This window comes from Bidens hawaiensis, unplaced genomic scaffold (genome assembly GCF_021521415.1).
Source record: "Bidens hawaiensis isolate Kalapana, Puna unplaced genomic scaffold, B.hawaiensis_p1.1 tig00018412_1, whole genome shotgun sequence".
NCBI classification, from domain to species: Eukaryota; Viridiplantae; Streptophyta; class Magnoliopsida; order Asterales; family Asteraceae; genus Bidens; species Bidens hawaiensis.
The window spans coordinates 313,400-329,893 of NW_027492777.1; the positions used below are offsets into that span (position 1 = coordinate 313,400).

The window sequence follows — 16,494 nt, forward strand, 5'->3', positions numbered from 1 at the left end:
AGTTGACGGTTGAGTTGTTCAATCCAATCACGACTCACAGTTTATTCGTAAATCGTGATCGACACTTAAAAACATGTCACTTGAACATAAAATTACTTATAAGCTACTTCTCCTAAACATGTCATGAGTTGATAAATAATACTTAAGTTATAAATATATTAACGAGGTTAATGTATTGTAAAAAGCCGATCAAACAGACCACACAGATTAACCCAAACACAACCCGTTATATGATTATGTCAACCCAAACCCAACATATATAATAACGGGCCCTGTTATTAATTTGGCTCCAAGAACAACCCCTATACTTCGCTTCCCGCCAGTTCTTAATCACAACACCAAATCCACTGATCTTGAATCATGCTCTGGGTGGACAAATACAGACCTAAAACCCTAGACAAGGTTATTGTTCATGAAGATGTTGCTCAAAATCTCAAGAAATTGGTACCCTCTACTATTATTATTGTATAACTTCAAAAGCTAGGGTTTTTATTTAGAAAGCTTGGATTTTGATCATGTATGTATGTACCAGGTTACCGAGCAAGATTGCCCACATCTATTGTTCTATGGCCCACCGGGTTCCGGCAAGAAAACCCTAATTATGGCCCTGCTTAGACAGATGTTTGGGGCTAGTGCGGAAAAGGTTTTTTTTTATATTAAAAATGATTTGTATATTATTTTTCTGAATTTGATTAATTTGTTGCAGGTGAAAGTGGAGAACAAAAAGCTGGAAAGTAGATGTAAGTGTGTTCATTTTGAAGTTCAATTATACATATTCTTGATTATGCAAACAGTTTATTAATGCAAGATTGAAACCTGCGTCTCAAGTACTTGTAATCAGTGTTGTAGAACTTGCTAGGCTCTAGTCAAGTGGTGTAGCGATTAATCGGGATTAATCAGATTGGAATTTATATGTAATTTTCCAGATATACATATATGTACCAAATTTTATATATAAAATTTTAATTTATCGACGCGTAGGTGCGAGTTTTACAATAATGCTTGTACTTGTAGTACTGGAAATACATATGATTAGGCTATGTGTAGTGGCGGGGCTACAAAATGGGGCGATGTGTGCCATGTGGCGCTAAGTCAGCAAATGTGAGGTTTTTGTTTTAGGTTTGTAATGGTGTTGTAGCCCTATATATATATATATATCACACACACATACTAATATATACTATTAAAACCAAAACCCACACCGGCGACAACTTCTCGTCGCCCCGCCATTGTCGCTCTCTTATCGCCTCAAAACCCAATTTGTCGCCCAGTTTGCCGCCCCATTACGCATACCCTTACTGCATTTTTTTAGTTCACATGTTGTGACTTAAGAAATGAAGTATGGTTCATTTTGCAGGCTGGAAGTAGAACTATTGATTTGGAACTCACAACTTTATCAAGCACCCATCATGTGGAACTGTACCCTAGTGTTGCAGGGTTTCAAGACCGGTACGTCGTTCAAGAGATCATCAAAGAAATGGCTAAGAACAGACCGATTGACACCAAAGGAAAGAAGGGTTTCAAAGGTTGGTTTTAAAGTATACTTTATTGATTTTTGTTAGTGATAGCTTGCGGTTTGATCCTTTTTATTATTGTTTTTTGTGTCAGTGTTGGTGCTGAATGAGGTTGATAAGCTTTCAAGAGAAGCACAGCATTCTTTAAGAAGAACCATGGAGAAATACAGTGCCTCTTGCCGTTTGATTTTGTGTTGTGACAGCTCGTCAAAGGTTACTGAAGCGGTGCGGTCTCGTTGTCTTAATATCAGAATCAATGCACCAAAAGAAGACGAGGTCAGTATTTGTATTTGAATTTAATTAAAGGCTCGTGGATTTCAATTATTATTTTGTATAATGAAAAACTACCATGTGAATATGCATGCTTGAATTTGTATTGCAGATAGTGAAAGTTTTGGAATTTATTGGGAAGAAAGAGGGGTTACAACTTCCTCCTGGATTTGCTGCTCGTGTCGCTAAAAACTCAGCTCGGAGTTTAAGGAGGGCAATACTGTCATTTGAGACTTGTCGTGTCCAACAGTTGAGATCAATTCTGAAATTTTATTTGTGTGTTGTTTTGGAAGCAATGTTAAAATGAGATTATTTTCACATAGGTACCCTTTTACCAATAATCAAGTGATTCCTCCAATGGACTGGGAACAATATGTTACTGAAATAGCATCTGACATTATGCAAGAACAGAGCCCTAAAAGGTTTTTGTCATTTTCTTTGTAAAACTTTTGCAGTACATATAAGTTATTTTATAATTATATGCCTGTCATTAACTTATTTCATGATTTTATTATTGATATAGGTTGTTTCAAGTTCGTGGAAAGTTGTACGAGTTACTTGTTAATTGTATCCTGAAATCATATTAAAGGTTATAACCTCCTGCTGCATGATTACTCTTTTTTATCTTTTAGCAAGTTTTAATTAAAACTGAAGGTTTTTTGTTAATTCAGAGGCTGCTTTTTGAATTGCTGAAGAAACTGGATGCTGAATTGAAGCATGAGATCTGTCATTGGGCTGCATATTATGTAAGTTCATGATAATGTCTCGTCAAAGACTCCTAAGACTCTAATATCCCATATTTGGAAGTGTTATGCTAAGTCACCTATTTTGTATTCATTATATTATATCTATGGGTTTGCTATCTGTAGAAGTTAGAAATTTAAAAGACAGCAGGGTACTTTTGGTATTTGGCAAATTAATAATCTTTCTAAATTATATGAAGTTGTGTAGAAGTTACTTTTGTAATTAGACACATGGAGTAAATTGTTTCTATAATGTTGATTTATTGTTATTTTATATTTCTCAGGAACATAGGATGCGTCTCGGACAGAAAGCTATCTTTCACCTTGAAGGTATATTGTTTATCTCATTAGTACTTTACGGTATTTGCTATTAACATGCATGCATTAGGCTGAATTGTGAATCAGTTTAGCTTCATCTTCTTTAAACAGCATCATTAACATGTGCAATTTACCTTTTGAAATCATTATACAACACATAGTTAGTTTGTGCTTAAGATATATATTTGGCATGATTAAATATACAGATTCAAAATCCACCTTCAATACTAAGAAAATAATTACCCGATGCATCTGGCATAAATTGCTACGATTGACATGCTTACATATTTAAAAATAATTAGTCAGCCATTAGTCTTTATTACAATGACAAGTTTTACATATGTAACTTCAATGTTTAGACGTACTTAAAAGAGGAAGTGCTGCGTTTTTATCATGAAAAGAAGGGGATTTTATTTTTTCATGTTATTTCATTAGTTTTTTTTGTATCGTCGAGTTACTAAAACAAGGTGGTTGATATATCTTTCTTTACATGTTATTTGCAGCATTTGTGGCCAAGTTCATGAGCATCTACAAAGGCTTCTTGATTGCAACATTCGGTTGAGGCCAACAAGACACTGTATGATCTTGTTATGTGTTTCAGACCCTACAGTATCGGACTCATCAATGTTGGCTTCTGAAGTTTTAGTTTTAGCTGTTATTGTTGAAAATACGTTTTGCACCCTCAGCTTTTGTTTTTAATTTGTACTGTTTTCTACTTGAAACAATCTTTCAGTTTGAGGAATATTGCAACTTCTATGTTTTGGATGAATATTGTCAAGCTGACCAACAAGCCCTTCTCATTCAATAATCCATCTCTTCGAAAGGTATAAACCGGCTGGGCGACTCGTGAGCTTGGCTTGTTAAAAGCTTGATTTGAGCTGATTTTAAATTAGCTTGAGCCCAAACTTTACATATCGAGCTTGAAAAAATCTTGGCAACTTTTTATCTATGTAACTTTTATTTAATATATTAAGTATTTACATTTTAATTGTTATTGTATATAATTCAATAAATAAACAACCTGGAGATATTAGAAAGCAAGATAATACAACAGGATATCACAAACCTTAACAATATTCCACAAGTACATATATAAATATATTTACATCAAATGAATATGTCCTTTGGTTTTTAACTGCAGCACATATATATAATACAGGTTGCTTAAATCACAAGGTACACAACGTGAACACACACCAAACAATCTAAGTTTGATCATGTTTCTTAATGTCCTGCTTACTAAGAGGGCACTGATTCTACACTACTCTGGTAAATTTCATCCACATGTGACGCAGGCACATAAACCGCATGTTGTAAAGAGCTGTGGGTTCGCCCATAGATCACATATACAAATACTCCAATCAACAGCCATATCGACACTCGCAGCCAAGTATCCGCCCTACAGTTTTCATACAAAATTATAGTATTCTGATAATAATATTAATCTTTTTTTAATGTAATGAACATTTTTTTTCTTTTTACGTCTTTTGACCCGTTTAACAGCCTGATGGCCTGATCTATACATTTATAAGCAAATGGGTCAAAAATGTTACCTTTAATTATCATATTATATCATTTTTTAATTAAAAAGATTCAAGTGAGACCCATCACAATGTATTTATGGGGCTAATGATTCACACTTAAAAATTTGACTTTCAAAAGTCAACTGTTAAATTTGTAAAAAGATGCACACTTGACACTAATACTCACCCAAGATTGAGAAGCAAATACATATTGATAAGAATTGAAAGGATCGGCAATAGAGGAACAAATGGGCATATGAAACCTGAACACAGCAATTAGTATTATTTAAAATCTTCCATGATAAGTCAACTATACCTTGAAAACAATGAATATCTCCAGCAAGAAAAAAAGATAAATAACAGTCATATTACCGCCCGTGTGCCCAAAGTTGTGCCTGGCATCATCCTGCTCAATGTAAGTGAGAACACCTAGACCCAATAATAACAAAATTCCACCAATTCCACATACTGTCAACCGCAAATAACTGTTCACAGAAGCAACAGCAACAATGGAGTCAACTTTTATACTCAACTATAACATATTCCAAATTTTAGGTTGGTTAACGTAGAAACAGGTAACGAACCAACCTAGGAATACCAAGATTTGAGGCTGAATATGTAAGAGTCAATGCCCCAACACAAGTAAGCATGATAGTCCACCCTGCAACTTTTCGTCTCCTTTTTTCATTAAATAAGGCTGCAAATATTAAAAAAACTCGTTAACCCTGCAAACTTTCTATAATAAGATAATGGATATGAATGCTAAAATATCTGGATTATAAACCTTCAGCTGCTACGTTAGCAATTAGAGGATATTCGACTGATTTCCCTCCCTTTTTGTGTGAACGTTTATTTTTCCCCCGGGAAACGCCAATTTGACCATTGCTAACCTCAACATCGGCTTCCTCGGTTCTGATAATATTGCTATAACGCAAAGAAACCGAATCTATGGCAGCCTGAAGTGAAGATGGAAGTGGGACCTCATCTGGTGGGACATACCGAAGTATCAGAACCGAAATTGCCACCATTGTGAATGCAAGAAGGGTGCCTACACTAACCTGCAACACAAAGAAGAAATTATTAAACATCTTAGAAATTATTAAAAGTGACAAGATGATACATATTACATATTACATACCATCCCTGCCAACTGTTCAACATCCATCAAAAATGCCAGGGTGGCAGCAATAAAACCGGTAAGAATTGTACTCTTCACAGGAACTTGTGTGCGCGTGTTTACTTCTGAAAAGAATGGTGGTAGCAAACCGTCTCTAGCCATTGCCATCAGGATTCGAGGCTTCAGGACATGAAAACCTCAGTTAGTAAAAAAAAATTTACATAATGCACATACTAAGAGTATATTGTCATTTAATAATATAAAATAAATACCTGAGGCAAAAGTGAGCCCATTAATGTCGAGCAGAGAGCGGTTACAGCTCCTATGGTTATAATATACCTGTGATATAATCAAAGATTAATATTAAATGGAAATAAACAAAAGATTTGTAGAACGATAACCGGATGAAATAGATTTATTAACTTACGCGGCCCATTGAATACCATGGCTTGCAAACGCAGAAGAGATAGGTGTGTCGGGATCCATTTCATAATAAGGTACTAAACCAACAATTACAGCAGAGACCAACATATATAACGTGCAACAAATTGATAATGCAGCCCCAATTCCTAACGGTAGATCCCGTTGAGGATTTTTCACCTGTAAAATTCATGAATTTCTTGAATACTTAATATTATTTTAGACAAATAGTCTAACATTTGATTAAACTATATGTACCTCTTCTGCTGTGCTGGCAACTGAATCAAACCCTATGTATGAAAAAAAGACAGTAGAAGCACCTGCAAGCATCCCATCTACTCCAAATGGGAAGTATCTATCACAAAAAATAAATAAATAAATAAATAAATAAAAAATAAAAAATGTTTTTATTGATGCAACATTTATAAGTATAAATATTTGATGCCAATTACCCTGTAGGGAGTTTATAGCCAACCCATCCACTCTTAAACCCTAGATATCCACCGGCTATGATCACAAATATCATGGCACATAAGTTTGCAGTTGTCACAATTGATTGCACAAAAGTACTCTGCCACATATATCAATCAATTTTAAGAATCTTTTTAAAAGAGAAAAAAGAATGAACTAATAAATAAATACAACACTATGATAACTACCTCCTTGATTCCTGCACATAATAATCCTGTAACAACAAACACTAAAATGGCTGCACACGGGTCGACCACAATATCAAGCCCGGGAAGAGTATGTCGGGACAGAAAAGCTGGAAGACTATCCGGGCCTCCAAAAAGCAATGCCTAAAGGAAGAAATTCATGAGCTTTGTATATAATTAGCATCTTTGCATATAAATCTTTTATTAAATAATGCAAAATGCACGCACCAGATTAGGAGAAATGCCACGGGCGACAGCAGATCCGCCAATTGTATATTCCAAAATCAAAGCCCAACCAATTATCCAAGCAAGACTAAACAATCACAAAATAATAACAATATCAACATCCAAAAGTTATACAACATGAATAACTATTACAGCAATAAAACATACCCTTCGCCGACACAGATGTAAGAATAATGATACGCGCTTCCAGCTGATGGGCAACGACTTGCCAGCTCAGCATAACAAAAGGCGGAAAGAGCAGCTGCTATTCCAGCTATCAGGAAAGAAAAGGCTAGAGCCGGACCCGAATGCTCTCGCGCTACAGTCCCCACAAGAATATAGACTCCAGCTCCAATTGTTGAACCAACACCTAATTCATTTCATTTCATATTCCAAAATTAATCATCTTTAACATTAAAAACCTTAATTTAAAAAAAATATATCAAACTTGATCTATGATAAATAATAAAATAGCACAATTCTCTGTATTTTATGATAAAATCATATAATGTTGAACCAACACCTAATTCGTTTAATTTCATATTCCCAAAATTAATCACCTTTAATATCAAAACCCCTAAATTAAAAAAAAAAGCAAACTTGATTTATGATAAAATAATAAAATAGCATAATTCTCTGTATTTAATGATAAAATCATAAAATGTTGAACCAACACCTAATTCATTTCATTCCATATTCCCAAAATTAATCACCTTTAACATCAAAACCCCTAATTTTTTCTAAAAAAAATTCAAATATTCCAAACTTGATGTATGATAAAACTATAAAATATCATACTTCTCTGTATTATATGATAAAATCATAAAATTAGCCACTTTTAACATAAAAAATCCTTTTTTTTTAAATTAAATTCATTCAAAATCGAAGCGAATGTTACAAATTCAAAGATTCAAACTTTATCAATGATAAAATAATAAAATATCATAATTCTCTGTATATTATAATAAAATCATAAACTACCTATAGCAATTAAATGAAGAACTGATAATTCTTTAGCTAACTGATGATGTCCTGTGTCTGAAGATTTAGAGTGAATTGAATCAACTCTTTTCCTTCTCACCAAACTTCTAAACCCTGATTTTGCTCCATCATTATTACTCCCCTGATTCGGATCCACAACCAAACCCATCTAATAAACAACAAGATTTCAACAATTACCAACTGGGTTTTGTTGATTAACCCTGATTATGAACAAAATCAAGGTTTTTTGTTCTAAAGTTTGTAACTTTAAGCTGCCAGCATAGAAGTGATAACAGATATGAAATTCCCAACTCAAATCTTGGATTAAGGATTAAAGGTTGAATCTTTTGGGTTAAAGATTGAATCTTTAAGATTCTTGATGGATTAGGTGGCAGATTCGGAGGATCCCGAGATGGAATGAACCGGAGTATCGGTGAAAGTGTGGTGTTTTGTCAGGGTTGTGTTTGATGCTCTGTTTCTGAAGCACTGTTTTTATTGGGTAAGTGGGCCCACTGGTGGTGGTAGTGGGGCCAGTCTGGAATCTGCTATTGTTTATATCCAATCAAACTTTAACTTGTTCTATTATTAGGTTTTGGGAAGTTACAATTTGGTACCCATAGTTTTGCGTGTGTAATTTTCAAAGGTTGTTGCTTAGATTTTACTGGGTTTAAAACAAATTAAGCAAAAAAAAAAAAAAAAACTCTTTTAGATTTCTAATCTATCTATACTATTTAATAAATAAAAATTTTATTTGACACATGTCCTCTTATTAACCCCTCATCACAATCCCATTATCGTCTCTCATACTATTTGTTTGGTGAATCTATAATCACACTGTGATCTCATAAATGAATATGTATCATCATCTTCCCATTAATTATTGTTCGGTTGTCGAAGGTATTTTACTAATTTAGTTCATTGTTTTTTTTGCTATTTGTTCGGTAACTATCATGACACAAACCCTAAATCACTTTCCCCTTTCATAATGTTCTTTATTCTTCTTAGGGTTCGATTTCCTGCGAGGTTCAATTTTTGTTAATTGATTTCATATAATGTATTTGTTATTTTGTCTGATTGTATTCATTCCATTACTTGATTTTGTGACTTTCAGTTTATTAGTTTTAGGAGAATTGCTTGTGGTTAGTCGATTCAGATTGCCAATTTTATATACATAATTTTTTTATTTATCTTCATGTTTTATGGTAAACACCTCATAAATCATTATTATATGTATCAAAATCTCTTTAGTTTCTTGCTCATACACAAATAAACTTCGAAATTTTCCTATACGAAATATGTTTGTGAGTTTTGTTTTATGGTTTTCTAATTCATTCTTACAGTGGTAGCGGGTTTATCAATGCTATAATGGCCTTCCCACAAAATTATCCAAACAAAGCACCCCCCCCCCCAGGCTTCCAAACGGTTAGCAGGGAGCTTATGTAACATTTTTTTTTCACATTATTTCACTTATTGGAAGTTTATCTTATTCATTAACGCCTAAGATTTCATAATGTTTAGCATAATAATAAAGATAATTTTGAGGATATGTGTATGATATATATAAGTTTGAGAACAAACAGGAAATAGCCACTACCTTATGATTCATATATTTTATCGGAAACAAGCAAATACCTTAGTCTGATCATTATTTTGATGATGATTATTAACTTAACTAATATTCATGTGTCAAAAATTGCTGACCATTAAATTGAATTATTGATGATAATTCATTTTTGGTTGTAAAAATTAGTGTATTGAGTATTAACTGTTCATCATCATCATCATCGTAACAGTTAATACTCAGTATTGAGTATTAACTGTTCATATTTCAAATACACATTTAACTAATAGTTTCGTTTTCTGTTCGATTTTAGGTAAGCATGCAATACCGACTTCCACTAACCAAACTGAACGTCTGAACCGAACCAACCCGATGTGTTATCAAGTGGGTTGAACAGGCGTTGTGACTAAGGTAATTTCTTTTGGTATAAGTTACCAAGCTTGACCAATTTCAACTAAAAAGATGATCCTCGTGGTTTCAAAATTGTCTCTATATCAAGGTGTGATTCAACTTCTTGCTTTGTGATGGTCCATTTTTGTATCTGATCTCTTTGTCTTTATAACTACTTATGCTCATGGTTTTCATTTTTTTTTTGTTTCAATACAGGTGATGCTATTGATAAACTAATATTCTTAAGTGTTACGGACAAATCATTACTCGAAGATGTCGGCAAACTAGATATCCGTACCAAACCTGACCCGGAAAAAGGGCCATCATAATTTTGTAAATTTTTGGCATATTGTATAGTGGAGCAGGTTGTTAAAAGTTAACAGTATTTTTATTTATAAGTATTTTTTAAAATATACTGGTATTTGTATGACCTTATTAGAGCTAATAGTCAGCCTAGCTTAATGACACTTCTAATTATTGAATGCACTTAAGGTACGTTTCTTGTTTTATCATACAATCATTTAGTAGTAGTAAGTATACAATAAATTCATCTTAAATAAACTTTATGTTTTTTTTTTCTTTTGTTATAGGAGCATAAGGTTCTTAGTAGCGGTAACATTTTGATTGAAGGTATTTAGTTACATTTATAGCATAATTTTTTGTTAAGCTATATTTTTAAGTTATTTTTGCTTCTATATTGTGATTATTTTTAACCAAATTTTTGTAGATAATCCCTAAAGACCCTTTCAAACTAATCTGCCAATTTTGACTCATATGTAACTAATTATCAAATTGTAGCATATTATTACAATAGCAAATTTATGTAATATTTGATGCAATCTGCATAATTTGCAAGTTACTACGTTATGGTTTGTTTGAAGTTTATTCAGGATCAATAGTAAGACCAGAAATTGCAGTACAAGCTGAATAGCAACTTGCAATATTTATGAAAGTTTGGTGATAATTCATACAAAATGTACAAGTTATTAACTTACTATGATTCAGTTGACAGTTCATACAGGTTATTAATTACTGAGTGGGAACCACTACACATTGTTTCAAATCAAATTGTTAAGAAAAAAGGGCATTTTTGGTAATAAATTTGTAGCTTAATTTGAAGCTATAGCTATAGTAGTTGTTAATAAGAATAAGAGAAATTCTATGGATATAGAAATACATAGAGTTGACCATAGTAAAATAAGAAATTGAAAGATTTCATTAAAATTGTTTGTTTGGAAATTTCTCCAACACTAATCATAGTTCCTCTCTCCGTCGACAGAATAGGGCGTTATGTTTATTTCTACAGTAATGATAATAATTTGTTGTGTATAAACTGGAACCATGAAATTTGGCTCTCTAATGATAATAATTGTGTTGGTTATATTTTTCATTTTACGTCACACATTGTAGTATAGCGAAGTTAATTTCCATCACTATTACACGTCTAGCATGTAAAGTTTGTTTATATTCTATTAGATAGTATATACGCACACTTATCATCTGTAATTATTATTTTTCTATTATATATCTAAAACTTAAAAAATTTATATTTAATCACCACACGGGTACCTAACCTAGTGATGATAATAATTTAGTAACATAAAAAGTGTTGGTCACATCAAACATGACATGTGTGTTTAGATTTAAGATATTGATGTTACGTTGGACTCTCGAAGAAAGTGTCATGTTTTCTAAGAAAACTCGAATAAGAAAAGCGATGAACACTTGATGAAAATAGTTTGGATGGTTATTTTGTTTTAAATAAAAAAGTTTAGGAACTGCCAATCAGAGGGGAAGCGAAGACTTGTTCCGGATGCCAAAAGGTCACAATTTTGATATAATACTATCCATCCTATAAATATCCCTACTTTATCTCTCCCAATTTTTTTCAAATATTTTATATATGCATCTCTCTTGGGAACGAAGAAAGAAGGAAATCAAGGGTGGTTAAAATTCGACAGTTCAAGGAGTTCGCTAATGAATCTCAATTTATCATTGGCACTTGATTTTCATCGCCTTATAAAGTTATAAGTCTTATCTATTGATTTTGACAGATGTCCTATTAATCTTTTTTTGCAAGAAGATGGGGACTTCTGAAAAGAATTACTCTAAAACATGTATTGATCTTTTTTTTCCTTTCAAATTGGTGGAAGAATCAAAATAATGATATTGAAGAAAAACTATGAAACACAATTGATCATATGATTCTTGATTCTATTATTTTTCTTGATTATTGGTCTCATTATTTACATGTGAATCTTATCCCAATATCTTCATACATTATATATTTTTGTCTTCAATCTTTATCCCATTATTTTCTTGATTTTTTCTATAAATTTATTTGGATATCACCATTCCTTGATCTATCCCTACTTTATCTTTATTGGTTTCCTCCATATTTTTTTGTTGTTTATCTATACTTGGTCTCCACGTGAGGCTTTGTTTACTCTCTTGCAATAGATACATCATGCATATATAATTGTTGGTTTTGTTTCAATGATATTTAAAAAGGTATATCATTTTTATTAAATGAAATGAAACGTATGACCAAAATGAGAACTTTACATAACCTAAGGATGAAATGAAAAGTTTTGATATAGATTATTGGGGGAAGAATCTTGGTCTATAAAATAATATAGAGTATGCTTTCACCATATCGTCATCAACAATATAAAATTACAAGTTCAAAAGGCAACGTAAGTGCATCTTATTATATTTTAACCATAGTTTCCCCATAGTTTTTATATTCTAAACAAAATACAACTTCCTATTTATTTAAACCCTTGTTTAACATATTAGTATTGTACAACTTAATAATATAATAAGTTAAGCCAAATGGGATGGTCTAAGCTATCGACAAACAATATTTATAATATTAATATTTTTTTGTGTTAAAATGTTTTCTCTATGCTGCTTAGGATATTATATCTGTATTGGTAAAACTTTAATTAAAAATAAAACGTTTTTGATAACTAGAGCTTTGGTTAGCAAGATAATCATCACCAGTCTTGTTAAATTCTTGATCACTGCATGAGTTAATAAACTATAGATGATGATTAAAATGTTTATCCGAACAGTTGACTTGTTTTCTTTTGAAACAATCGAACAATTCTTGTAAGGTGAGATTGAATCGTGAAACTCGATCAACATGTTTAAAGCTCGTAATACGGTAATGCCAATTTCCATTGTATGTAAGAAGTAAAGTTTTATGGTGAATCGTATAGTATTTATTATTTAAGCTATGTTAAGTTATACATTTAAAAAATATATAACTAGTCTAATATTCAAATGATGATCCTTGTTTTTGGTCAGCTTTGTAATGGACTGCTTACAAAGTCAAAGCCAAAAATGAACAACTCATCCAAAGTTGATCAGCGAAAGCAAACGGTTTCCTTGTCCAAGTATCCAATCGACTAATCAAAGAAGTTGGGTCTGAAAAGGTCAAGTTTTGACTTTCTAGTGTCTGATAGTATGTTTGTACACAGAATCTCTAGGGGATGATAAAAAAAAATACAGAAACTCATTGAAGTTATACATTTAACAATTATCAGCACCAATTTTGACCAATAAAGTCAAAATGAAAATTCTAATGTTTTAAAAGTAGAAATAGATAATGAACATGTACCCAAAAGTAAACGTTATTAATGATCATAATATTTGACTAAAGTAAAATCTAGTTTGATGCAACTGAAAAAAGAAGTGAATTGCCTAGACCAAAGTCTATATATTACATATAATTCACTTTTATAATTTACAGATGACCTGATCGTGAGACTAAAGCGTTACAATATGGCAAACGATATGAACATAATTGTGTGATTTAGAAAAACTTTTTACATACATAACAACGTTACCTCGGCCAATCGTGAGACTAAAGAATAAAGGGCGTACACCAATTAGAAACATGTTATATATTCCAACTTCTACAAAGTAATGCTCTTAACAACCAAAATTCCTTCTCAGTGTAAATATAAAAGCAAAGATAAGGGTTACATACATCAAGAGACTATTTATAGTGAATAATAAGAGATCATCGAGCCCACCTCAAGAAAGCAATTACTATGATAAGTGTAAGAATCATGCCTGCGTATTTAATCCATTGATCAACTCGATTTCGCCTCTCAATTACCCTCAACAGAGAATTTGATAGTCCCAGTGTGTTGAGCACATCCAATGCTTTCCTTTGAGCTCCCTGCACAGAAGTTGAAGTCCAAATTTTAAAAGTATTCAAGCATATGTATATGCATATGCATTTAGCAAATACATGATATATTAAACTACCTTTAAGCGCTCCCTTTGTTCAGAGTATTTAGCAAGAATAGCTGTTCCAGTTGCAGTTGCCTCTTCCAACATTCTAGAAGAATTACGGGCAGACTGCATTGCTTGTGCTTCCTCATCAAAAATTCTCAAAATATGAGACGATTCACCATTCTGAATCAAAGTTCAAACAAAATCATTACTGCAGTTAGAACTGCTGAATGGTATATGAAATCGATTCTTGATCCGAACACAATAAAGTGATAGAAACAAATTACATACAGATCTACCAAGCAATTCTGCCCTCTCTTGTGCTTCTTGCATCCTCCTCTGCTGCCTCTGCATATACCTGTCTAAACTTTCTCTCAAAGAATCAGCCTCTTCTGCTACTTGCTCCACTTTTCTGAAGATTTCACCATCATGCATGCATATTAATGTTTTGTTGAATCTCAAATTTAGATCGAATTTCACGATCCTCTTTCGGTTTTAATAGTTGTCAGGCTTTGTTCATGTTTGTCCGTTAAGCTTTTATTGGACAAACAAACGGTTCACGAACAGCCAACCGAACAAAACTTCTTGTTCGTATTTGCTCATTAAAGAAATGACCTTGTTCGTGAATAGTTCATTAGCACAAATGAATAAACCATGTTTTTTTTATTTGGATAACCGACAATGGTCGGTGTTAGCGGTTTGGTTGGGCTACCAAGTTCATGTTACTATTGGTGTTTTCTGTTAATATTCATATTCATATGTTAATATTACATAAAATTAATCACATAAAGCTCACTAAACGAAAAACATTAACAAACATAAACAGACGTAATCGAACGTTCACGAACACAAACATGACCTATTTTCGTTCGTTCATTCGGTTAATCGAACGAAATTCCTTGTTCACAAACGAATGAATATAAACAAACTTCCCGCGAAACATTTCACAAACAATTCATCGAAATTTCGGTTCGTCTCCAGCCCTAGGTGTCATCAATCCATGTATCAATTCAAAGTTCATCTATAATACAGTGCGATTTTCATTTCAGAGCTCTTAATTTACAGTCTCTACGTTAACAATTGAAGGATTAATCTTAAATATTAATAAAGTTAAGGGTTTATTATGTTATATTTTAGTTAATTGAATTGTAGTAGGTTTAGGAAAGGTTTGTCTTGGAGAGAAAGTTAAAGTAATTGGCTTGTAGAACAAGTTTAGTACATATAGGGTCTAGTTTATTAGTTTTATTTGTGAGAGTTCAGAGAGAGTCAAGAGAGAGAGAGAGAGTTAAGGAGTCTCATCTCCATGTACGTTTCATAAGTTCATGAAATTCGTTTGTTAAGTTCGTTTGATATATGAAAAGAGTCGAGGGTTGTCACCCCAATATCTCGTGTTCTTTTGTTTGATAAGTTCTTTTGATCTGATTGTTTGATCAGTCTGGGCCAACAATTGGTATCAGAGCTTAGGCTCATTGTTCGTAGAAGTTTGTGGGTATCCTATCCGAAGGGTAGGAAGAATATTTGTTCCAAGAGAAGTAGGTTAAGTTCTATTTTTTGCAAAGTAACAGCATATAATTCGTTGGAAATTGTGATTTATATTAAAGATTTGGTGCTTTGGATTTGATTTAAAGATCCAATATAAAGAGAAAGAGCGAAGTGTGAGGAAGAAGAAGTGAAAGCAATATTCAACTTGAATTATTTCGGAAAAGTGAAGCAAGCTAGTAGGCTGTAGGCAGCTGATCAACCTAATATTAATCAAAGCAAAGCTATTAGGTAACTACGGCTCGTTACACGTAAACACGATCGCAGAAGAAAATTGGAACCAATATTGTTTGTTTGGAAGGAAAAGAAAAGCATGTGGTGTTTGGTTATTTATTAAAGATTTATTTCGGATCGGGAATCAATTCTAACTGAAATAGCAAACCGGAAAGAAAGTAAAGATAGAAAAGAAACGATGATAATTGGAGGACTTTCCAGTATTGACGAAATCGAACTACAAAGTATGGTCGACCAAGATTGAGGGATTTCTGAAAGACTATGGTTTTTGGGATGTTATTGAACCTACATTCGGTGTAGCTGTAGATGAAAGGAAGATGTACACAGCGTTAGGGTTCATATGTCAAACCTTACGGGAAGATATCTTGGTACAAGTTGGCATACTCATGAATGCTAAGGAAGTATGGTGTTCTTTGAAGATACGATATCTTGGAATTGATTATGTACGAAAAGTAGAAGATGAAAAAGCAGCTTAAGAAGCCGCTGTGAAAGAAAGATTGGATAAGATCGTTGAGAAGGAAAGATTGGATGCTATTGTTCAAGAAGAACAAGCACGTAATAATGAAGCTCAAGAAGCTACAGAGAATGAAGAAGTTTCGCATCTAAAAGTCTAACTTTATTATTGCTTACTAACCATGCTTAACTTCTGCTCATTTTAGTTTATTTACAAGTTCCATGGTTATGAGTTTGAGTCTATGCTTCGGTTTAACCGTAAATAGCTCTAAACTGTAAACCGAACTTTGCTTACTAGTTTT

General features: G+C 32.8%; 1 protein-coding gene and 2 pseudogenes across 3 annotated transcripts; 1 reads left to right on the forward strand and 2 right to left on the reverse strand.

Moving 5' to 3' along the window:
• The first annotated feature begins 319 nt into the window (after positions 1 to 319).
• On the forward strand, positions 320 to 3,631 carry LOC143555915 (replication factor C subunit 3-like; annotated as a pseudogene). Its single transcript, XR_013139282.1, has 11 exons — positions 320 to 444; positions 533 to 643; positions 707 to 740; positions 1,358 to 1,526; positions 1,609 to 1,790; positions 1,897 to 2,033; positions 2,108 to 2,206; positions 2,308 to 2,373; positions 2,456 to 2,530; positions 2,812 to 2,857; positions 3,349 to 3,631. The product of XR_013139282.1 is annotated as a replication factor C subunit 3-like (transcript).
• A 286-nt stretch (positions 3,632 to 3,917) lies between these two features.
• Positions 3,918 to 8,110, reverse strand: LOC143555914 (cationic amino acid transporter 2, vacuolar-like). The gene is made up of 14 exons (XM_077045382.1): positions 7,768 to 8,110; positions 6,955 to 7,156; positions 6,790 to 6,874; positions 6,565 to 6,705; positions 6,358 to 6,476; positions 6,164 to 6,260; positions 5,913 to 6,085; positions 5,758 to 5,824; positions 5,507 to 5,665; positions 5,153 to 5,426; positions 4,957 to 5,065; positions 4,741 to 4,853; positions 4,556 to 4,631; positions 3,918 to 4,244 (listed from the first exon to the last, which is right to left on the reverse strand). The coding sequence occupies exons 1-14, from the start codon at positions 7,934 to 7,936 to the stop codon at positions 4,085 to 4,087; spliced, it is 1,944 nt and encodes a 647-aa protein (XP_076901497.1). The 5' UTR covers positions 7,937 to 8,110; the 3' UTR covers positions 3,918 to 4,084.
• Positions 8,111 to 13,662: 5,552 nt separating this feature from the next.
• LOC143555917 (membrin-11 pseudogene) lies at positions 13,663 to 14,401 on the reverse strand (annotated as a pseudogene). Its single transcript, XR_013139283.1, has 3 exons — positions 14,258 to 14,401; positions 14,000 to 14,149; positions 13,663 to 13,910 (listed from the first exon to the last, which is right to left on the reverse strand). The product of XR_013139283.1 is annotated as a membrin-11 pseudogene (transcript).
• Between the last annotated feature and the right edge of the window lie 2,093 nt (positions 14,402 to 16,494).